Below are 24,585 nucleotides of genomic sequence, written 5' to 3' on the forward strand. Positions count from 1 at the left end.
TTTATAATAATATTATTATAATAAATAATAAAATTAAATAAATAGAAAACATTTGCATAATATCATGTTAGACGAAAAAAGATTAGCCGTACAATGAGCCTCGCTGGATGGTATCTGATACCATGACATCAAATAAATCATAAGTGTGGGCGAAAAAATTAATCGAAGGGAAGCGCAAAATATTCTAATGGTTCAACACGATTTGTCAACAAACCTAATTCAATTAGATACCCGAAAATTGGTATTTTTTTTTTTAAATCCGTCTCGTATCTGAAATTTTCTGCATCAGGACTTTCGCGTTGCTTTCCAAGCTGACAAAGACTGGTGCCCAAAAGACACGAATGAGCGTCGAGCTTATCAAGAGATGCTCAACGAGCATCGATCACCCTCGGTTGAGTTTGCCTCAAGGAACTAATCCACAAAATCAAATAGCAGTGTTATATTTAAGATGATTAATGGTTGTGTACTATAGTTAGGTAAAAGCATTGTGGCTAAAACCGAAGAAGTGACAAAATGATCTATATATATATATATATATATATATATATATAGTGTCTGCAATTATAAAAAGAATTAAATGAAGAACGAAACATCAAACTAAAATGAATCATTTTAGAAAAACAGGTTCATGAATGTGTTCAACTTTAGGAAATACCATTGTCCTTTACTTGATGTTACTGTAGGACAACACATGTGTAATTGCGAACAACCATACTGTTAAATTTGTCACCTCGCCGCTCGGCCTATTTAGCTGCTCGCCATGGCTGCAACAAAATTGTTAACGAATCTGCTAGCAGTTATACGACATTGTTGTTAACAAAGCTCTTTTTTATTAAGCCCCTGACTATTAAGTGGTTTTAACAGTATATATAGTGTGGTATCAAAATGGATTATCAAGTATCACAGTCACCTGTATATGTACCGGGGGATGCTGTTTACGGTAATTCAGTGATTTTGCAGTCCGAGGCCTCTAGATCGACCCAAGCAGCCGTGCATGTATGTAAAGTATAAAAATAAACGTGGAAAGGAACTTAATAAAAAAAAATATAGAATTTACAGCTACATGTGTTGAATATTGTTATTGTAATAGCTATGGCCCTAAGACAGACGCATGTTACTCATTGCTGCTTTTTATGGTGACCTTATAGACTTTTAATAATACTGCTAGAAAATATACGTGCCGGGACTCCGAACAAGCTGATCAATCGACAATGTGAAGTTCTGTGATTCACTTCATTAGCGTGCTTCTACACAAAAATACTGTATACCAGCAATGATCCAACGTAAGCAATGATCCAAACGTGACTTCACTCGTCAATTTACGCCCATTTTGTAAATTTGTTTGAAATGTAACTCTGGGAAGGATATAGCTAAAATTAATCTAATAGCTTCGCCCTATACTTTGATTATGCGCCTACATTTCATATATATTATATATATATTATTATATATATATATATAATATATATATAATATATAAGAGAGAGGGAGAGAGGGAGATCGTCATATACAGCTTTACTGTCCTGAATCAATGTTATAGATGTGAAGGTAGCAAATATTTAGCTAAGTGTGCGTGATGAAATACTTATCGGATAATAATGATAATCTAAATGAAATAAAAATTCAGTTTTTTTAATACTAATGTTAAACTTCATACATAATAACGAGCGGTCACTAGAAATCATTTTAAGGTACAATTACATGAATGAAAAGGAATCACAAGGAATCGGAACAAAATATATCTAAAGTAATATATGATATAAATCTCAATTCGCAGGTATAAGTTGTTTGATTTAACTGTGAACAACAATTTACGATTGAACTTTACGATTGAAACAAACAATCGTTGGCATGCGGATTTTTCCTTACACGAAAAAACTTCATAATTTACAAACGATCGTTCCTTCTTTCTTTCTTTCTTTTTTTTTTTATATAAAGAAATTATGTGAATTTCTTTATATAAATGACAAGGGCAAAAATGAGCGAATTAAAAAGCAAGAGATTTTTTTGTATCATCGAAGTTTGACGATTTAACCTATCCTATTAGCTTCAATAATCTGTATTTAGAACGTCACTTAATATTATTTTGGCTACGTGTTACAAATGAAAGACAATTTAATAAAATCAAAAAAGCAATAAGCGAAAATTCGGAGCCGTGTTTTTTTTTTTATCTACAAGACAATAGGACTAGTACTATTATTATTGTGTTGACTGTGTATAAAAATAATAATAACGTCGTGCTTCATATGAAGTACGAGAAAGAAAATGTATTAGTAAACAATGTCTAATTTATTAGTTTATACATGGATCATCAATGATATACAAGATCCTTGACCCTATCACCTTAAATTTACCTTCCCGTGAACTCCTTTCTAAAGTTTCTGAAGATGTGAGCGCTGTTGAACGTGGCGGGCTAATCCAAAAACCTGATGTAATGACGCCATTGATGAAATCTTAATCTGAAGTGGAAACTTGTCATATGAAAGTTCCTGAACTATGGTTGGTGATACGTGCGTGTTGTTAAGGACAAATCAAATTTCGGCACAGGTTGCCTGCATAGTGCTGCCGGAACAGAAAATGGCATAACGAAGGAACGTAATTTTATGTACATATATGGGTTATTCGAGGTCGAAAAACCTTCTCAAGTTCTTGTCCGTAATAAATCCATGCCAATAAACGATAGCTTTTTGCCCAGCTAACATCGTTAAAGATTTATCGATTATGGCAAAATGTCGACCTATATATGTACGATATCAGTGCAGATGAATATTCTTGCATTTGACCTGCGTGTGTAACATACCCAGTAAAGAACCTAAACTGTTCCTCTTCAAAAGCAAATTCCGATTACTAATACTGTAGTATGAATTCAATACTGACTATTGAATATTTGCGCAATTTTCAAGACTTTTGCATTTTAGATTAAAATGTGTCCTATTAACTGGTAACTACTACTGTTTCTAAGCGATGTCAAACACTACCCTCTTTAAATCAACGCACATTCTCTTCTATTCAATCTTTTTAATGAGACCATGACCAAGGTTCAAGATTAGTCCCCACCATGGGTTTAACGATACGATATAGCAACGCTATCAAATATATTGATACAAGACGCCACGCTTCACACCGTTACTGCTGTCGGCGTGAGAAAATCACAAGCTGTGCCTTCGTTACATCGTTAACCGTAGATGTTGTCATCATATTTTCTTGCGTGACATTTTTCTCATCTTTTTAAATTCAATTGTTTCATTTGGTCGTTCTTGTATATGTTACTTGCTAACGCACAAGTTGATCAACTGATCCAAGGTCTTCACTAACCACGATATTTAAAAATATGCGATAATCAACTAACGCGTTTTTACTTTAGTTTACCAGTGTTAATTGCGCTGTCGTCATCGGATACTCTATGTAATAACAAGCGTAGTCACACAGTGTATGGGATAACGGTTCCTGAAAGGAACAAATTAAGATATGCTAAAAAAATTTGAATGTGTTGTCCTTCCATAAAACGCCTGTAAAAATCCTATCCCAAAATGTTCGGCATGTCTCTGCCCTCAAGCCTAATATGAAGCAAGCAGCGGAAATGAACGAGGGCTATGTCTTTGAGCGTTGAAGGGCTGTTTTTTTGCCACAGTCTTGCGATTTGAATACCTGAGGACAGGCCACACCTTCAGTACGCTTATTAAGATACTTAGAAGATGCATAATAATGCATCATAACATTTGGTTTGCTGCATCGGTGTTAATGGCAACTAGCCTGCGCTAGAAATAGGGTGAAACGTTTGGCTATCAGGGATGAAAGCTTCCGACAACAATACTCATGGCTTCGTGGGACCAATTCTGCGTATTTTACAGTAGAAATTGCGATTATATTTCACGACTTTAATCTAACTGAGCCGTTATTAAATGTATTTTATTGTGCCTCAAGTCGAGAGAGAAGCCGGAAGCTCATGCTCGTGAATTCTGCGATTTAAAACAATGATCCCATCGTGCATTCACTGCTAAGTCTGATATTGCACGCTTTTCTTCCTTCAATTGGATTTTTAATAACTTCATATTCTATGTACTAATGCAAGGAGCCTGGGCATCGATCAACGACCACTCATTCGTCTGTCGATACCAGTTCCGCGAAGACATCCTATAAGGAAGCTGATTATCCTCGGTATCCCCATGGCTTATCCTCAGTTCGTTTTCTTGCGTTTTTCGCTAACATTTGTATTCTTCCATACAATTAATTCGTCATTCTTTGCCGTGGGCGAACTTCGTTCATAATACATTCATTACATATCGTATCTCAGCATGGAACAGCTCGGAAAGTGGAAAATAAGTTTTACTGTTGAACATAGACCATTATGCCACTTCAGCAATAGCGATGGTTCGACCCAATCGGTTCTGTTGAGTTCTACCTACCATTTACCGTTGCTTGCTCACCTTAATCCTGCGTGCTTCAGTTTTCACAGACTCTTCGCGCTCCGCGTTCACCCTTTCTAGGATCAGTTGCGCTAAGCCAAGTTAAGCGCACCCAAGTTTCTCGTTACCCACTGCCCGATGCCCATTACCGTCACCCTACTATGTTTTCGCGCGGCTCAGTGGCGCCGCCCTGGTGGACCCAGCTCGAAGCTCGACTATAAACAGAGCGGCCTCAGCATCGGAAACAGCATCATCAGCGCCAAGGCAAGGATGACAGTGATGGAAGCGGCGGTCGCTGCGGCGTCAGCAGTGCTGATGATTGGAAAAGGTTGTTGGCTGTACGACCGCAGTAGCCACTGCCGCTGCTGTTGCTGCTTTACGAGAGTCGTCTGTGCTGTGGGAGCAGCCCCCGTTGTTGGTTCGTTCACAAGAAGAAGAGAGAGAGAGGGTTCCGCTGCTGTTGTTGTTGTGAAGGTCCTGCTGCTCCTGCTGTCGCTTCTGCCCCAGCAGGCGGTTCCGTGCGCTGTCTTGTGCTGGCTAGCAGGCTTTGTCGGTTAGCCGAGCGATTGACTAAGCAAGGCGACCAAGTGATTGTGGGCGGGTGGGCGGATAGTCGCCATAGAGAAAGAACACGGCAGCACCTGCAGTGGCCGCTGCATCATCATTGTGGTTGCCAGCGTTTATCGGTGTCGTCGTCGTTGTCCGCTCTGTGGTTTCCTGTCGCACGATGTCTTTTCGATTGACGATGACGATTTAGAGCTACAGCAGCGTCACAAGCAGCAGCTGTAATGTGTGGTAGATCGTCGTAAGGCGGGATCAGTTCATGGGAGGGTAGATGTATCTGTTTGGTTTGTTTGCTTGTTGTCGTCGCAATACTGCCTGCAACCCCATCCGGGAGTAGATAGGGCCACGCGAACAGCTCGCTCCTCTTGACCACTTTCCCTGTAGTTAACTGGTCCTGGTAAAAGGCAAACGATTCTCCTAACTCGATGCTGCTGGTATCCAGCTTTACGTTTTTCAGATAGCTGAAATGATAACAGTGCACAACAAGTGTTAATGTTCTGCGATTAAGGTCGCGGGCTACCTATCTACAAGCCCAACTGGCATCGTCAGCCGCAGATAGCTATAGACTACTTCGGTGTTTATTCGGTATCTACCTACCGATCGTGGATGGAACACGTTTCACTTATCCCTTCGGTGGAAAAAACGAATGGCATATTAACTTTTGCTGGCACAGTATTTCTTCGTGCCGTAATCCAACGTAATGTGCTCTCAGACTGATCTGTATTTTACTATTACTACCAGTTCTGCTGTTTGCTGTCTACAAATAAGAAAAAAGAACGAAACCGAAGCATTTCATTGAAGTGTGTATACTGCCCTCATACGAATGAAAGGGCCCGAGTTCGCAGTGTGCAGTATTGAAACGTTCAGCATTGACCAGGATAGCCATCGGCAAATCAATTTAAACAACAGGCCCACAAGCCGAGAGCAACAAACAGGGACCAGTTCGTGTGCGCGCTACCCTTCCAAGAAGCTCGCAATCATTGTCACCAGAGTCAGACAGACAGACTGGCTGACTACTACTATCGGCTAGAGTGAAGTAGTCGTAGTCAGCTGAAGGTAGTCAGGGCTCAGCCTAGCATTTCATACTTTTATTGTAGTCGCCGTCTGTTAGCAGGCGATGCGTCGCACTCAGTCGTATTCTATTAGTATCGCCTTGGCCGCCGCTATCGCCGACTTTTATTGCACTGTTACCGCAGCCACGGGTGGCTAGGGCGAATCAGGTAAGAGGGGCAGCAGCAACGACATTTAACAGATCGTAGAATCTGCAGCACTAGTTGGCAATAAGTGCAAACCCATGACTCATAGCAGCCTCGTTTCTTTCCTCATTAACTAAGCCAACCTATTTGTGTCGTGTTCGCTAAAACTCGCTTTCCCGTTCGACCGCTAGATTTCCTCTTTTTGTGCTACAACAATAAGTAAGAGAATCAGCAGCGGCAGCAACTATCGGCTAACTCTGCGCATCGCGAACCTCAATGAACACGCCACGAACACGCACGTGCGGTAGCGAAAGCTGCTGGAACCAGCAAGGGACAGCAGGACAGGCCGACTGTTCAGTGTGGTAACGTAGAAGAGGCACTACCATAGGCAGCTGCAGCCACGATGATAACAACACAGCGCAGGTGGGTAGCAAATAGTAACCAGGATAACAACTGCAACAGCAGATATAGACACCACTCCTATAAAGAATTAGCAAATAAACTGTAATAGTCAGCGCGAATACAACAAAACCAGTGAGTTTCAGTGAGACAACGTCGTGCAGCCGCTGGTGGCGGTCAATCGGTGCGAACAAATCACGTCTGGTGAGCAGAGTGCCGGCTGAAACAAAGCGTCATACAAACAACTCGCGTTCGTCCCCAGTAAGAAAAAGCCGGATTAAGAGAACATTTTTGGTAGAAGAAAACCGACAACTCCACAGCATAATAGCGACAACCATTCCGTAAAGCGGAGCACAAGATGCGCTCACTGCCACAGTAGTGACACGTCTATACTATTGAGACATATTTACGTTCAGGCACTGTCGCAGCCATATTGACCAGTTTTTGTGAGCGGAACGCACGGATCGTTCTCACCCACGTCACGCTTGCCTCCAGACCATTCTGCTCCCCAATATCCTCCTCGCCCACGCAGCAGTGCCGCGCTGTCTGTCTGTCTGTCTGTCTTTCTGTCACATCTCCCTCCCCCCATCGACTAATCGGTGTCCCTTCAACGGTCAACCGTGTCCCATTGTGGTGCTCGCCGTTTCAGTGTTTACCGTACATTTGCATGTGCTTCTGCGGGGTTATCACTACAGTCGGCTGATCGGCCAACAGGTCATGGCATTTCGGCGCTGCTTCCCTCATCGATTGCCGCTGGCGAGAGAAGGAAATTATTGAGACGGCAAAAGAAAGTGAAAGTCGTGGGTCTCGCTCAGATTGAACAAAAATAACCCGCGTGATATCACTTTGGCCGTGTGCAGGACAACAAAGGAGAAACGAGTAGAAGAGGGGGAAGACACGTTTCCCCTGCCGGAGCGAGGGATTGCTGTTCACCATAGAAACGCAGTTTCGTGGTTGTGCTGTGACTAGAGATAATAATTGCCCCGAAAAGTGGCGGGCGGTTAGTTAGCGGTGCGACCAACCACTTACTGGATCCCTTGCTCAGGCCCACAATGCATGCAATGTGTGCTATTGTAGGCCAGAGAGGATGATGGGTACAACGGCTAAGGAATAGAGAAGCACAGTGTATAGTGGCTTAATGCGTGGCTGTCATCTCATCGCGGAAGTGAGCAGGGATCATTGTCATTTGCATCAGAAACGAATCAATCAATGAAAGGACGCTGCTGCTGCCACTGCTACCTCGCGCGACGATCCGATACAAAAAGTCTTGTCCACCGCACAAAGCAGCAATACATCCGGACAATCGGTTGACAAGCAGATTGATTGCCAACCTCGCAACGATTCTTGTCCATAGCATAGATCGTTACCATATCGATTGTTCCACCCGTTATTCCAACAAATTCCAAATAACCATCCAGCATAGCATGCGCTTCAACGTCGACTTCTCATCGGAGAAATATAATTGGTCGTTACCACGATTCCTGTCTGACTATTACTTCAACATCTCATAGTCGCTAACGTGTCCTGTCACTCCACGCGTACCCTTCGAGTGCTAGAATCCAAGTGGTTGTCGTATACGTTGGAGTTCGTTGGTCAGGCCTTCGCCCTGTACCTGCCAGCCGAAGCAGCAGCGTGTATCATGTATTAACCAACGTCTTGCGACGTGAGTTCCTGGTATCTTCAACATTATTAGTTGCCCTTAGTTCAGCGTTGATACGGTGCAAGAGCAGCAGCAGCAGTGCCCAAATAGTAACTGTAGCTGCAGCTGGGCGGAAAGTTTCGGCGCATCCGTTCTCACTCACGGTTGTCCTCGTTATGACGTGAGGTGAGTGGTATAAAATTAAGGCAACAGCAGTTGCTAGACCCGTGTGCACGCGTCTATCAGCTAAACGACAAAATAGGAAGCTAATTTATAGCCAATAAACAAACAACAACAATAGTAGTGAAAACGAACTTTTTTTATTGTTGACCAGTTGTCCGGTTTATTTATTCAAAGGCCAATACACAGAATAAATAGGAGGGCACAAGATTATAGGCGGTTACTTGCTCGTTAATTCGTCTGATCATTTGTCAAATCGCGGAGAGGTGAAAATCTCACGTCCGCTTTGACAAAGGCCTATAATAATCGGAATAACCGCACAACAATTGATGACAATAATGGAAGCAAAATGGGGCTGTTAAAGTGATGGAAGAAATTATATTGTGAATTAGTCTTGGCTAAAACTGGGGCAACAGCTGGGGCAAGCCAACGAAGAGACTAGTGAAAAACGGTCCGCTGATGTAAGTATTATCTGTAGGCGTCGATAGTACCGAAAATAGCTCTAATGTATAAATATATTGTTTGTCGGTAAGTAGCCTTTGAGATGTGTGCGAAGATAATTTCATCGAACCTCTAATAATAGTTGTTATTGAATATTTATATCAGCGTAAACAATGCAGTTTGCCCCTGCATTAATTTTAACGCCCTGTATATGCGTGGCAAAGGTGAACGTTGTACATAATTAAGAATGTATTATTCCGGTACTTACTGCAGAATTATATTATTATGTTATGTATTTTGGTGACAGAATTTACATTTCAAACATGACAGGCATTTAAGGTACCGCAGATCGTACAAGTCGTATTTGCTCTTCCGTTAGAAAACTTGGTTCTAGTCAGCTGACAACAGTTGGCTATCTTATTTACTAAGCTCTGTAACTACGCAGGCAAGTTTCGGCATAGAAATCCGCTGCTCAAAGATACTGGGACGCACGTGCCTGTGTCCTGTCTCGTAGAGTTTAACATTGGTCGTACTCGAAAATATATTTTCTCACTTAATTTGGTCATTTTCAGTCCTGGTTGACGCTCTGCCTACGTTATTGTTTTGGGAGACCAACCCTGCTGCCTTGTCCTTAAGTGCGAAAAATCATATCATTAGCGTTTGTGTCTAACAGAGGTACGAGCCAATTGCCACTTGTCCTCCAAAGCTGTAACTGCAACTACATTTAAGTTCGGACAACGGAAATGAAGATACATTTCCAATAATAATACGGAATGTATATGTGGTGTGATTCAGTGAGAGCTTCCTCCCCTCAGTCTTAACTAGCTAAAGTTAGTTATTGGTATCCTGTGTTAGCAGGGACAGACACCCACTTTTCTGTAGGAACTGCAGAATCAACTGACATTTGTAAAGTCTGAAGGGTAAAAAGTGCATAATAGTTTTAGTGTATTCTGATGTATTAATCTAAGCTGTAGTCACCAACGAGTTCGTGATGAGAAGTTTCTCACGAATTAAGTCTCATGGCTTATTTTCGGCAAGAAAAGTAAATATTTATGTGGGTAAGAGTTCCTTCGTCCCTAGGAAGGAAGCGTTTACCTAATCAACTCAGATACACATCAGATGATTTAGATTTGAAGCCGTCAATACGTCGGAGCATGTTTTAGAAGCCATCGTTGTCAAGCGATATCTAACGCCAGTAAAATTCGAAACACCTGAGGGTACAAAGATCTTCTATGTATCTTCATTTATCACCATCATTGTGCACCCGATTGTTAAATATTTTCAAACAAAAGTGCATGCAAACGCGTAATGCGCACGGACGTGCACTAATGACCTTTTATTTGTTATTATATATATAGTTGGTTGTAGCAACATGATAACCGATATTGTCGTTCTTTACTTCGCGTTCTGGTATTTAGTATAAGCGGCATTTTGAACGTTTTTAAGAAATGGAATGTAAAAAAGGCGTGCAGTACACCCTCTCGTTCAGTTCCGTTCATTACTGTTGCCTTATATAGCATGCCGTAATTACAGCAGCTTCCATTTATAATATAATCCATTCGCAACTGTTTATAAAACAAATGCGTGCAGACGCTCATCGAAGTACCGACAGCTTTCTCAATCATACCTTGTTGTCTTCAGCGGCTGAGATTCACCAGGGTATTTCGTTATCTTCGAATACAGTGGTTACCGTTGTTTATATCAATAGTTGTTTTGATATTAGCCCGATAGATTTGTACAGAACTAGTAATTTTTTAGTAGTTGATGTATGTTCTCGTTGTATGTTATCGTTTGATGTTTTGGGATTTCTCTATGGCTGATGACATTTCTTTCGCTGATTTGGCTTACTTCTTTTTCTGGTCATCTCTTTTTATTCTGTTGTCTTTTTTTCTGGGCTTGGGAATGGCATAGACGGTAATAAGTGCGACGTTGAGCACGTTCACTGCTGGCACGCTAGCAGCTATGAGTAACTATGGCTGAGACGGAGTCAGACGCAGTAGTAGAGAACATTAAACAATGTGACTTTCTCTACCAGCTGATGATCGGCCATCATTACTGGCTGTAGTGGGCCTGCATAACTATTCGGATGCCTAGCTCGTTGCTTAGGGATCGACCTCTTTTTGTATTTAAATAATTGGAACTTCCGTCATGTTGACTTGGTTGAATGAATAAGAGTCATGCTTTTCCCTTTTTTTCCCGAATTTCGACTGATTCCGCGTGCATAGATTTTGTCCTATATATACACAGGCGCATCATAGACAATTATGAAAAGTTGATTATGCTGTAATGGCTCAAGACTAGCGTCGTCTTAGTTTGAAATCCGGACCTTTTGTAGTGGTAAATGAAATATAAGATAATACCGTATAATGGTGAGACGAGCCAGACAGATAAGATACAAGGTGGAAAAAAATAACGTCATCACAAGGTACCAGATCCATAACAGATTCCAGAAAGTATCTGTAAACAACAGGGGGCAAACGGCCCTGTTTGTTCTAGATGATATTAGGTTTACAATTAAACAGATACTGCCATAATTATTGCTTCTGCGAGAGTACCAAGCAAAGAAAAAACAAAGGCACTATAGAAATATTCTCAAAAAAGTATAGGACTTAATGTTGAATATCCGTTGCGCATGTAAAATCGTGCAGATAAACTTAAGTTTGCTACAAAAGTGTAAAAAGTAGAGAATCTGATGAACTCATCTATTTTGTTAAAGGATGTCTGTTGCCACCAGAATATTTAAGCCTCATATGAAATTGGACTGTTGTTCATTGATCTACAGCAATAGACTCGCATGTGGAGCCGCTTATACCCATGACCTGTGAAGTAATATGTGATGAATGAATGATGATATATGAATAAATAAATGAATTATGAAATATAAGATTGAAATATTGTTACCCGTACACGTATAAAAATACTTATAATATAATAGAATTAAAAAAAGTACTAAACTTTTTTAATCTTGAATGCATTCGGTTTTGAAAACAAGTATTACGTGCGTTGTCAAAGTAATACACCTGCGTGTACGATAAACATGGCAACTATCATCTATCGTGAGTTTGACATATGCTTCCTTGGTTTGTAACTCTTTGCCGTCGAGATGTAAGCACGATATAACTTAAGCGGGGGGCGACGACGATATATCGGGAGAGAAAGAATTGTAGAGATGAACACAGGGGAACAGACTCTGGCGTATACTTGCGTCTCTAGTCGTTCTCTAGAAAATATGGAAGTCCCTTGCTGACATCCATTAGCGTTACAAATTTCTAACATAACACACGTATTGTAATTGCCGAAACTGCAAGATCTTTCTTGCACGTAACCTAGTGCGTAAATCAGTGATTTATGCTAAAATCATCGCTAATACAATGCTAACCTGCGCGAAAGATGTGTTTGGATTGCCCTTGCCTTTTCTGCACTTGCCCCGACACCTTCTAGAAAAAGCGATAGATTCAGCATCCAATCGTACTTCAGTCTAGTTGAGCTGTTAGTGGTGTGATTATACAACGAAGAATATGATTTTGCATACCTTTAATTTATATAATATATCACCGATTCCAAGCCAAAACTATAGGTAAATGTTAACCAGCTAAGTTTCGTTCTCTCCTTCGTTTCGTTGATGAATTTTTTATCACCCGTCTAAAAATCGTAATGAAAAAGTAAAGTTTCCTACCCCTAGGATCCATCAAAAGCAAAATGCGCTATCTACCGAACCCGATACCCCTGGCCTAGATCTGCATAGCAACGTAAACACGTGCTTAGGCCAAGGCTGGCCATTACATGCGCTTTCTATGGGTCTTTGGCTATGATAGACGGCAGCCATCAAGATTCTACTCTGTCGTGACCAGTGATGCATCATACTTTCTCTAGGCGCACAGGGGCAGCCAGCAATTGTGATGGAAACGAAAAAAATGAGACGAAGGGGACAAATTGATTTGATGTCTAGCCTGCCTTTGGAGCCCGACCCAGCCACAGAAGACACTGCTAATCCGATATGGTCGATATAACGTGCGTACTGCAAGTTCTTAGCTTAGCTCCAGTAATCAGATTAGCAGTGGTTTACCAATTCTACCAACCAACATCTAGGCCATAGACCCTGCGCCGAAAAACACGCCCACCAGCAGACTTGGTTCGACTAACAGCATAATATATATATATCCCTTGGCTCGCATCTGTTAGTATTAAAAATCTGAATGCTTTAGGCTCTTTTGTCTAATCTATCGGTTTCATACTCCATCTATGAGCAGCAATAGCCAATAGAATGAAGGTCACCAAATGTGTGCAAATCTAGCTGCGGGATGTGTGATGAAGTGAACAGCTGGGGCAATGCACCTCGTGCCAACTAAACGTGACCATTTAATCAGCAACTAACCAGTTAGCCAATCAAGAATGTAACTGGTCAATCTGTGACTGGTGATGGCGTACCCGTTTTTCCTGAAGGTTATTTTTGTCATCGCTACTGTCGTCGTACTTCTCGGTATTAGGACGCTACGTGGTTTTCCTTCGTTGACGCAATTGCGGCTGAACGAAGGGCGCGAACGCACGGGACTTGATACTTTTGTATGGACGATGACTTTCGATCTTTTTGTTGTGGCTGCTGATGATGTTACAATGTTTTGTTTGTTCGTTTGTCTGTGTTTATCTTTGTTCATGCGGTTGTTGTTGTTGTTGTTGTTGTTTACTCAACTATTCATTACAGTCGGGTTTCGTGTGGCATTTGATTAAACGAGGCCAGACGTAGACAGTTAGACGACCTTGCACGGCCACACGCGTGAAATAGATTTCATGTAGACGATACAGAATAATGTGGGTTAGTGTATCTAGACAAATGTTGTGGTTCGGTCAATCACCGCAACACGGGTGGTTGACCTTCTAGCACTTAACCATTTCCACTTACTAGTTTCCAGTGGAACTAGCAAGCAATCGTATAGACACCCAGACATCTCTATAGTTTTTACGTAAACTATTTCACGGGTCCGTCCCGACTGGGTTGTCTAGATGACTATATTTTGCCTTTATACAGACGTGGTAAGGGTGAAGGCTAATAATCATAATGGCAATTATTTTTGTTGTAGTTGTCGAAGCAGTTGTACGCCTATAGATGCAATGCGATGGAGCAATATCAATGTTTGTGATTATAGCCGTCCAGCATTTGGCTAAACGGTCCTCTTGGCAAGTCGCGTTCGTGAGTGTTTCGGAATCGATAGCCTTGCAAATAGAAGCTACTTTATCTCGTGAAAAAAAAAATTTACCGTCTGCGCTTTCACGGCTAAACGCTGATTTTTACCAAAATGTCATTGGACATTACATCTTGTTTTTAGCTTTTTCGTTGTTTTTAAGCGCACATTTGTCTATTTGATATTACCAGAAATTAGGTAATTTTACCAAAGGAAAAAAATTACCAATCATTATTACAGCCGATCATTGGGAAATTCATTCGATGGTGGAAAAGGTCTGTCATTGGTTTAGGGTACTGCGATGATTAGTCGCTTACGATGGAACGAGCTATTCGGCAGAGACAAGTAGCCGTGGAAAGGAGTAACAGATTAAAAGGAAAATGAAAACGGTACCCAAGATATTTTACTGTTTTTTAAAAGTATTACACATTTACGGCAATTACTCAGAAAGCTAATTAACGATCCTTTGCGCTTTAAAGCATGTTGCAATAAATGACTTCCGAAATGATCTACCAGGCCGTCTATACTTGGAACAGTTGTCTTAACAAGGAAAAAACTAGGCTGAACGGCCCATCAAAGAATAACAAGTCAAATCGCAGTCTACTTGCGCAATGCCCGTGGACAAGAATCATTACAATTACAAGATTGTTGAAGGACGCTTGCGCCCGCAAAATTAAGTGACTCCTCTAAATGACTTGTCCTATAGTGTCCTGAGTTTGGTCCTCATACACTTAAGGAACGAGGATCTAGCAATTTACACCGGTATAAGAAGCTACTCTGCAATTCAAGATAAATCCTGAATAATCTGCACTGATTTTTCCGGCCCCAACACAGCATTCGTTGAACGAATGTACTCGCCTTCGGGCTAACATGTCCTCCATGCTCACCACTTCTAAATCAGTAGTAATCGATAAACCGAACGGTTGACATTGATGGCTCTACCGAGATACTTATAGCCGCATAGGAACTATAGGGACGATTTCGTGCTAGGCTGAAAGGATAGGTAGGTTTCAACCCCTATCCTTTTTTTTATCCCCCCGTTTAAAACATCGTTTTTCAGGCACGTTTTTTTTAAGAAGCGACAACTAGTTCGTAAGAATTCAAAAAGTTCATACGCGCTCCTAGCTAATAGGATGGTCAGCTTTAGTGATGAGCAGCTTTTACCGGTAAGATTTTAGAAATATATTTGAACTAGTTATTGATGTGTTAGGCGCCTTGTAGGATGACGAAATAGGCATACTCTCAGAAGGTCACCACACGAAACTCCATCTACAGCTCGTAGCCGGTCCTACCTGTTTCTACCTGCCCTTCGAAGGTTTCGTAGCCACATTTGATCTATTAAAATTATTTTTTGAAACTGCGTTTTGACACCAGGAAGAGCAATAAGAGAATTGATGATAATTACGAAAGAAATAAAAGGAGCGAAAAAATTAACCAACCCTAATATAGTTCGACATCAGGTACGCTAGGAGCCAATACTAGTGAGTTTGTTCTATTTACTCACTGCTATTATGCAGAAAATGTCATCGCTAGGATTCGAACCATTGATTGCTGGCTGCTAATGCTGCTGTGTCATATACAGACGATTGTGATTAGAGGAGTTTCGAATTCTAACCTTATCCGATTCCCTTTTTTCTGGTCACCCTATCTGGGTCCGATCCCTCAAAATACTACAGATATCGACGTTATCTTCAGAGACCACAGCGGTAATCTTCTTGAACGGTTGGAAGCTATAGTGATAGATGCTTAGAAGATTTCGATCCCAGTAGCTAGGGCACGCCTGATCCTTACACCACATTGACCCGAAAGAGCCGAAAATTCTCACAGCAGTAGACGCATACATTTGACATGACTCTGCGCTTTGCAAAGCGTTCTAGATATTGTGCCGAATTTTAGCTCCTAGGAATGGGACAAGGAATTAGGTCAGACGAGCGCAAGCAGGCGCGCACCATGAAGCTGGGTTCAAGAGAGGTGTTATAATGCCTCATACATCCCATGTTCCAATGATAGTCTAACCTAGGAACCATAGAATGAAAATAACGGTGATTCAATTTGGCTAAGTGGAACACCGAACCTTAGTGTACCCTCTGATCATCTTAACCTGTTTCCTTGTTACCACACTTTGATTAGCTGAGAGTACGAACGACTTTCTCATGCAGGGTGTTGCCAAACGAACCGGCTTTGTTATACGAGAGAAGGCAATTGTCAAGAGATATTTTCTGGTGACATTATCCATTCCAATCTAAACAACAGATATGCTAAGATGCATCATTGTTATTAGATATATGAATTCTGCTGACGTATGATAGTGAAAAAAAGATTTCAGGGTCGCTGCTAGTCTACCGGCGGCTGGACAGTGGACTGTCCAACCACTACCATACCAATGAATCTAAATTCCATTTAGGTTAGCAATATAGCTCAATATTATTATGCTTAGATTTTCTGTTACATTTTCGACATATGATCGCTCACTATCACTGTAGCAAAAAAAAACAAAAAAAAAAAAAAAAAAAAGAAACAACTGACAGTCATCAAAGAGTAGTTGAATTATAGCCAGTGTACCCTGCTCTCAGAAGCTTGCATATATTATACAAGTGCAACCTGCTTCGAAAGTGATTTGATGCAAATATGATTCAATACATATCTAATAGGACTTGATAATAATAATAATAATAATAACAGCTGTGATATAGAGAAAGAAACTCAATTGACTGTAGCAGACAACTATACACATTCTGTTTTTTGCTGGTAATGTTAGGGGCAAGCGAATGTTGTTAGTGGGTGTCGTAAACGGCGTTGCGGATCGGTGAAATAGAGTGAATTCGATGATCAGCTCCGACGATTTTATGATGTCAACGGCAGCGAATAAATGAATTCTGAATGTTGTTTAGTCGCGAAAAGAGAATCGAATTGTGTAGTGATTTATCTGCGGGAGTACCCAAACGCAGTCAGCCGAAAGCGCCGCTATCATACTGTCCCTAAACGTAGAATAATAATATTAACTAGCTTTGCGAGTGCGCGGCTGTATCGACTCCCTTGTCGCCTCAATTGGCGAGAGCTGAGCAATTAGGTCCTCAAAATATCTGCCGGTATCACCAGTATCATCCTGCTGGTTACACATTTCACGTTCGTATGAAATCTCTAGCTAACAAGTTTGAGTGTGGAAAGCAGCCGAAAGACAAACTTGCAGAGTACCTTTCTAAACAGCTGTTCATAATCGACCTATGTGCTACTGGTATAATAATTCACATCTGTAACGGCCATCGTCAGAAACTGGTCTCAAACCGTCGACGTCGTGTTCAACCGGATGGCTTTATCCGAATAGAACTAAGGAACAGGCAAGGCCGCATGATGACCATTAGTTTGTCATTTGTAATCAAATTCTCGTCACTGAAAAAAGGTAAAGGCTGCTGAAGTAGAAGCTTGTGAGACACCCAAGTAGTCCACGGGGACACTGTCGACCTCGCGGGGAGTTTTTTTTCTTTAATTATTAGCCAAAAGTAACTACATTATACATTTAAACAAGTTAAATCTTTATCAATAATATATTAGACATAATAGTATAAGTGCCGCCGTCCGCATCGACCACATCAACCGAGATTGTGAAATTTCCTTGTCCAATTTAAATTGCTTTTAAATTTTACATCTATTTCAGGCAGTTATGTGAGTGCCAAGCGCTGATCGTATTAACCATTATGCTCCTACTGATATACATTACTGTAGTAGGCTGCTCTGTGTGGATCGAAACAAACATGGATTTCAGGGTTCAAGATGACGCTATGAAGATGTGACGCTTCGGAATGGTTTTTGTATTTCAGATGCACTCTTGTTTGTTTTTTAAATCTGAGACTGCTCACTTGAATATCGTCACTGAAATTCCCACCAGGCGGGTTGTAGTGAGCAATGAAAATCAGAACAGTCGAGATTGCAAACAAGAGTTCCGTCTGGGAGCTACGGGGGCGAAGACAGGTTGCCTCAAAACCCTGTATTCGCCAAAGGTCCTACTGCAAGAACCACCGTAGGCCGTTACTTCGAAAAATTCGGAGAAAAGTTCAACTGGAAAATAAGCTTCGTGGAAGGCCCTCTGGGAAGGTGGACAACGAAAAGCCGAAAGATGTGTTAAAAACTGACCCATCTCAACGTGTATGGGTTTTAGCACTAAAGTTTGATGTATGCAAAAATACCCCACTTGCTCACCTCAGTCAAATTCGTAGGGCAAATAAGTGGAACAAGACGGTCTCGGTAAGGATAAAAAGCAGAGACGTAGAGACGCTTCCTCTTAATCTTGCACCAAATGATGATTTGTAATGGGAAATTGGTTGCGATAACCATATGCAATGTCCCACACCAGTGGGTGAACGCTACATAACCGGCGAGGCACCATCCTAAAACAAATATAAAAGAACAAAAAGCTGCTTGGTAGTTTAATGTAGGTGATGTCCACTACAGTTTGTCGGTTGAGGTGCACTGTCAATGATTGGAGTAAAAGATAGAAAAAAACGGAATCAAATAGTCAAGATTAGTAAACAGGAGCTTTTATTTAGCATAAACTCCCGGCGTCACACCGCAAAAATCACTGCTTCAAAAAATGCAGGGCTCATTATACTCGGTAGGCATTTCGCGCGCGAATTGCCATTTTTCTTAAATCTCAATGACTTCATTAAAGAAAATTGTTCGAACTTCAAGGTGATATCGAAATAGTACTTCCGAGACTTCATAGACATTTGTACATTAGCTCGTACAGCAGTTGAATAAGTTACCATCCAAATGGCGGAAAGTCATAGGTAGCAATGATGTATATTTTGACTGAAAGTAATAATGGTCTTAAGAAAGAAGCCTAAAGATTAGGACTTACAATCTCACATTTCACGCTGAACTACCTTATGTTACAGTTCGTTCGATACGGACTTCGCTCACAGAGCCTTGGGCGGCACTGCACGTGTTCGCGGTATGGCAAAAACTTACGGAACCAGCTCATATAGGAAAGTAGTTTGAAGTAAGTTTCTTCATTAGGAATATTTTAAATATATGTATGTATGTATGTATATATATATATATATATATATATATATATATATATATATATAGTGCTGCCGTTCATCTTTCTAATTTTCTAGCTGTTTTTTTTTGTACCTCTGAGGGGGGAACGTGATATTATTTTAAAGGAATCAATCGGCTTTACCCCGCAAGCATAATTTTTGCGTATTGATTAATGTAGACAGGTAACCGTACGTAGTCATGTCTGGCAAATTTCGCCTTGCTAATTATTTATGAACCGTCAGTAAGATGGAGCTTCATAAAGCAGCTGATTCGTGATAAAGTCCGTTTGAAACTGGCTTTGCGCTAAGCTTTTAATACCATATGAGAAGGTTGTCAAACACTGAAGCAGCAGAAGTTTAATATATAATAATACAGAACGATGCTTGAAGAACATTTATTCACATGAAATGAGCTAACTGCATGATGATAAGAGAACGCACTTCATCCCTTGTTGAACGTTTATCACCAAAAGCGAACTAATGCTACGTATTGCACTACGATGGGCCCGTTTTGTGGATAGATGAGAAAGACGGAGCTCTGCTGCACTCTTGACATTATCTGTTAGTAGGAAAGATATCAGGATAAGTCGAAAGGGACGAGGACAACAGGGACTTTGTGTTGTGTACTCTCATAATCAGAGATAGGAAAACGTGTAGCTTGGACGAAATTCATCGAAGTTCCATTTTTCAGTAGAAACCATTCGTCCGGTACCTGGTCCGTTGATCGTCGTTATGATTACTGCTCGATTATGGTTTTCATTGAAGCGTATAGTTACTGCTTGTATTAAAAGCGTTTTGCCGATCTCGTCTCACACTCAACTCAATTATAGCCACTGTCGCTACGAGTGCGTATATATACTTACTTAATTTTCACCCATAACTTTACAAACAAATGTTTTGTAAATAGTTCCAGTATGGCCGTTAAGTACAGCTTCGGAAAATTCTCAGTTATATTCACTCTAAATAATGGTCTTAACTAGTGTTAAATATAGCTACTTCAGATTGCCGACAACCCCCGTTCTCATACGAAACAAACTCAGTGGCAATGCGCAGTTTCGAACCCACCCCATCGCGTTAGTCCTCTGAGCTCTATAGGCAAACGTGCTGGCGCAACGTTAGCCACGACCATTGCTACTTACTATGCAATTGCTATTTGCTTTTGGTACGGCCGTCCGACACACAGTCTGTTAGCTACAGTTAGGCTCTTTTCTTTCTCGCCTTAGATATTCATTTCTGGAACGTCGTCTTGCTATTGTTCGTTGCCATTCTCCTTCTGGCAACGACAAACGACATCGTCGGTATCCTCCGAGACGCATCCATTTACGCGTCGCCTCGCGGCTCGAATTCTTGCCCTCTGTGTGAGCAGAGGAGAAAAGTCGCAGAAAGCCCTGGCTGTCGTAAGCGTCGACCCGCTCGCAATGATACAGTTCGCCGCCGTCTGTAACTAGCGTACCTGCGAGCGCTGCGTTTGTATAAACGTTGGCTACCAGGATGGGACGCTGTCCATGTTGTCAGTGATACAGAGAGAGAAGAAACTTTGTGACAGCGACAGTGATCAACAGCGGCTGTTGCGCTTCGAGCAGCTCTAGCAGCACGAGGAGCATAGGTTGCAGGATTGAAAGATTATAGTGATTACAGTCGTCGTAACAGCCCAGCGCAGCCGAAATCAGTGATAGCGCAATGCAGTAGCTGAATTGAAAGTTGAGTTTCGAATAAATCCGCCGTCTAGCCAGATCGCCCCCACTTGTTCATACTAAGCTCAGCGATTGCCTACTGGAAACGATAATAGACAATTGGTTGGGCGCAGGTATTTATGTACATAGGTCGATAATGGTTATGTTCATAATCCATGGATAAGGGTGCGCTGTTTCTGTAGAAATAACGCATCCATGTAAATGGAATAAGTTTGGATAAGGAAAAAATTTGCCGAGCGGCAAGTGAGCTACAGAAAGATTAACTTCTAACTCTAACGTATGGCTTACTAAAATTGTACCTGAATGCTTGCCTGCCGGTTAACATTCCGTCTGTTTGCCTGTATAACATGTCAGCTAACTTGTACCGGCCGCGTTTCCGTGTTAACCAATCATAAGTGTAACCAGTTAGCTTCTCTGCGACAACTTCAGCCTTAACTTAGGCTAATTAAGGATCCGTAATCAAACCTCAAGGGCGGATCGTATGTGTTGCGAAGCACGTATTGCTGGCATCGGTTCGCGTCCTTGCTATGTCTCAGTGTGAGTGCTTGTGTTTGGAATGATCCGTTGCAAGCCTATGAATGGATGTTCTGTATGTGTTCGAGTAAATCTATGGGTACGCATCGCTCACTCACATTTTAACTGACGAACTGTTATCAGTAACACGTTGGCTCAACTGTGTGACAGGTAACGCCAGTCGACAACGGAAGGTCACATTTAGTAGAGTTTTCATCCTCGTAGTACTGTTGTTTATTTAGAATAATAGGTAATCGAAAAACTGTATGCGAAGTCATCTTTTTCCAATAAGCTAGCCGCACATAGAGAAGCGGAGAAACCCGAGATACGAGGCCCCAAAAGCATAAACCCAGTACCCTCTGTTATTGTGTTCTTCCCGTACCAAAACTGCCCAGAACGTTGTGGAGAGGCCTTTGTCAATAAATATTTAATCGGTTCTGTATTTTTTTTTCTTCTTCCTGTGTTGTATGCTTCCTTGCTGCCGTGTTAGTGCTTGCAGGTTCATCTATTGTACATCACAACAGTGGACGATCTTGTGAATAAGGTCCCGTTATACCACTGTCAAAAGGAAACCTCAGTTTACGGGCAACGTAGAAGGCGGCAATCTGGACTTTACTGTAATCGCTGCTACAACTTCTACGTAAATCTTCAATATTCTGAATTTCCCAGCGACACCATATTCGTTCACCCAACCATTGCTTATTGAAGAAACACGTCAGACTAGGAGTGCCCTTGCTGCGTTTTGCAAGAGCAACTATTTAGTCGCGTAGCGCATTCTCTCAAATCGAGACTCACACAGCTAATTATTCGTCGGACATCACTTCTAGTAGGCGGACGACTATCATTGTCACTATTATAACTAGGAACTAGAAATTAATCGGCCATAACCGTTCTCGCTTCTGAGTACCGAGAAACAGGCAAGTTAGTCGATCCTGTAGGGAGGAAACGAACACCTTTTTCTACGGTAACATAGATCCTCTCTACATCCTACTTGGCTCTTTGACCAAGCATTAGGAAAAAATCAAAGAGACAGCTTTTCTATAGTAGTAAGGGCGGAATTTCGTCAAAGCCGCCCAGCTATAAACAATAATAAACAATGTCACACTGGAAATCGCAACTTAGCAACTACCACGGCTCAACGGTGCTTGAGCCTGTAGCCAAAATTGTTGGTGTACAGGTGGACAAATTTAACCTTCTCATCGCTGGACTGACCTCGATTGGCATGGGTTATCTCTATGGTTACCTAATGCCTGTCGGCAGTGTGTCCATCAGGACTCGGAAGGCGTCACTTATCGCAATTGGTTTGTCACTTCTGTACTTCTGCTTTGGCCGAGATGTATTACATGTCGTGGCTGAAGCAGTCATTGCGTTCTTGCTGATGAAGATCATTCCAATTGATCAACTACCCTTAATTACACTAGTCGTGACGCTATTCTACCAGTCAATTTGTCATATCATCCGACAGTATACAGACCCTGATGGCTATACAATCGATATCACTGGCCCGATCATGATGCTCACGCAGCGAGTAACAACACTGGCGTTCAGCTTGCGAGACGGCGCTCGCCCTGAAGGCCTCACCGAGGATCAACGCCGAGATGCGATACCGATACCGCCCGATGCGTTGTCTTATTTCGCGTATATGTTTGACTTTCACGAAATTCTCGCGGGGCCACTCATATCGTACAACGAGTTCTCACGCATTGCCGAGGGTAAGAACCTACGGACGGATGAGCTCCAGCCACCACCACACTGGGAGGTTGCCCGAAAACTTGGTTACGTTGCCGTCAACGCCGCCCTCGTCCTTAAGGTCGTACCACAGCTAACTGAAGCCCAGCTGCTATCAACATGGTACTCAGAACTGCCATTCTTCAAGAAGGTACTCATGCTAAATGCATTTAGCTTCCTTAGCCGTGTGCAATATTACCTTGTATGGAAGCTGTCCGAAGCCGTCTGCAATTCATCGGGCTACGGCTATTATATTACCAAGGAAGGTGAATCACGCTGGGATGGAGCCAATAACATCCACATCTTTAAGCTTGAGACGGCACCCAGCCTCAAGGTTATCCTCGACAACTGGAACGTATCTACGCAACGTTGGCTGAAGCACGTCTGTTATGATAGGCGTACGCCGTACAAGACCGGCATGACATTTCTGCTATCAGCGTTGTGGCACGGCTTCTATCCGGGTTACTTCCTCGCCTTCATGACATGCTCGCTGTTTGTGATGGCTTCACGAAGGGTTCGACGTTCACTGAGACCGCTCCTCGTCCATGGGCCCGTCTCTCAGTTCTTCTACGATCTGCTGACGTTCTGTTTTTCTACGTCGTTCTTGGCCTACACTACGGCACCGTTTGTTCTTCTGCAATTTAGCAAAGCAATCCACATATGGCGGGAGGTGTTCTTCTATGGACACGTGCTCGCGCTGGCAGCAATTGTCCTGTCTATGGTCTTGCCTTTCGTCCGAAAATCGCGCGGGACACAAGGCACAGATAACACCATCAGAGCTGGTAAAAACGCACATTTAACCACTGGAATTGATGGCTGCACGACCTCAACGAACTCCATTGCAGTAAATAAAAGCGTGAATGGTAAGATTCACTGATATTGTTTGCTAGGAAAAACAGGATATTATATTAGGATTGTTATTATTATGTAATAAAGAAGAACACGACAAGTGTATTTAACAGTGACAACAACAACAACAAAATAAAAAAACATATAAAATTCTAACATTTGCATTTACGTGTATGTACAAATGCGATACCGCAATAACGCGACGACGTGTAAGTTACTAACGAAGATAAAAGTAAGTAAAAATTCTTGAAAAATTTCTACTAGGATGACAGCAAAACTAGCAAGTGGAGATAAAAAAAAGAAGTAAAAAAGTGAGAATAAATAAAAAAAAAGTTGTAAACGCAGCTTAGACGTTTAATTATGGAGTGAGACGCGATGTGAAGCAACTACATTAAAAGACTGATTAAAAGCAGGCCATTGAGAAAAGGGGAAATTAACGTGACAACGTCGGGAAAATAATACTGATTGTGATGGTGATTAGCAAAGGAAAGGATACCACAAAAGTCAGCAGTTCAGATGGTGGCGTACTCGGAATATACCGAAACTATATTGTTTATGCTTTTAAACGATAGAAGTGATCACCTCTATGGAGAAACTTATGGTCAACTAAAATACAGACATACTGTGTAAGATGGAAAAGCGATCTGCAATTAGAAATAGTCTAGGGACAAAAAAATATGGTGACAACACATGAGATTATAAAAAGAAAGACGACAGACAGAAAGAAACCAATCTCGATGGGTTATGTAAATATATA

General features: G+C 41.6%; 3 protein-coding genes and 1 long non-coding RNA gene across 26 annotated transcripts in view; 3 read left to right on the top strand and 1 right to left on the bottom strand.

The window, feature by feature from the left end:
• Positions 1-1,064, top strand: part of LOC111244814 (sodium- and chloride-dependent glycine transporter 2-like) — a 24,304-nt gene extending 23,240 nt beyond the window's left edge. For all 7 annotated transcript variants that reach the window (XM_022792260.2, XM_022792259.2, XM_086979917.1 and 4 more), the window contains one exon: positions 290-1,064. In XM_022792260.2, coding sequence (XP_022647995.1) covers positions 290-415 — 126 coding nt within the window. In that variant the 3' untranslated portion in view covers positions 416-1,064. The remainder of the gene's footprint in view (positions 1-289) is intronic.
• A 1,204-nt stretch (positions 1,065-2,268) lies between these two features.
• Positions 2,269-5,708, bottom strand: LOC111245720 (uncharacterized). Its single transcript, XR_002671429.2, has 2 exons — positions 5,568-5,708; positions 2,269-5,431 (listed from the first exon to the last, which is right to left on the bottom strand). It is a non-coding gene; the product is annotated as an uncharacterized LOC111245720 (long non-coding RNA).
• A 741-nt stretch (positions 5,709-6,449) lies between these two features.
• Positions 6,450-24,172, top strand: LOC111245718 (membrane-bound glycerophospholipid O-acyltransferase 1-like). Of its 17 annotated transcripts, none has more exons than XM_086979923.1 (3): positions 6,450-6,589; positions 18,898-19,001; positions 21,742-24,172. In XM_086979923.1, the coding sequence occupies exon 3, from the start codon at positions 22,348-22,350 to the stop codon at positions 23,854-23,856; it is 1,509 nt and encodes a 502-aa protein (XP_086836049.1). In that variant the 5' UTR covers positions 6,450-6,589; positions 18,898-19,001; positions 21,742-22,347; the 3' UTR covers positions 23,857-24,172. The 17 variants fall into 17 exon arrangements, with proteins under 17 accessions (XP_086836049.1, XP_086836062.1, XP_022650145.1 ...); XM_022794410.2 differs by lacking the exon at positions 6,450-6,589 and adding an exon at positions 8,250-8,390; XM_086979921.1 differs by lacking the exon at positions 6,450-6,589 and adding an exon at positions 8,250-8,390 and having other exon boundaries at positions 21,751-24,172.
• The window catches only part of LOC111245719 (regucalcin-like), a 41,768-nt gene continuing 25,434 nt past the window's right edge, over positions 8,252-24,585 (top strand). Inside the window, exon 1 of the mRNA XM_086979937.1 lies at positions 8,252-8,390. The gene's annotated coding sequence lies outside the window, so the exon portion shown is untranslated. The remainder of the gene's footprint in view (positions 8,391-24,585) is intronic.

The sequence above is a fragment of the Varroa destructor genome, unplaced genomic scaffold (genome assembly GCF_002443255.2).
Source record: "Varroa destructor unplaced genomic scaffold, Vdes_3.0 BEIS01000002.1, whole genome shotgun sequence".
NCBI lineage: Eukaryota > Metazoa > Arthropoda > Arachnida > Mesostigmata > Varroidae > Varroa > Varroa destructor.

Bases quoted from the DNA above. Each gene is read 5' to 3' on its own strand.
- LOC111245718 (XM_086979923.1), top strand. From the start codon at position 22,348: ATGTCACACTGGAAATCGCAACTTAGCAACTACCACGGCTCAACGGTG.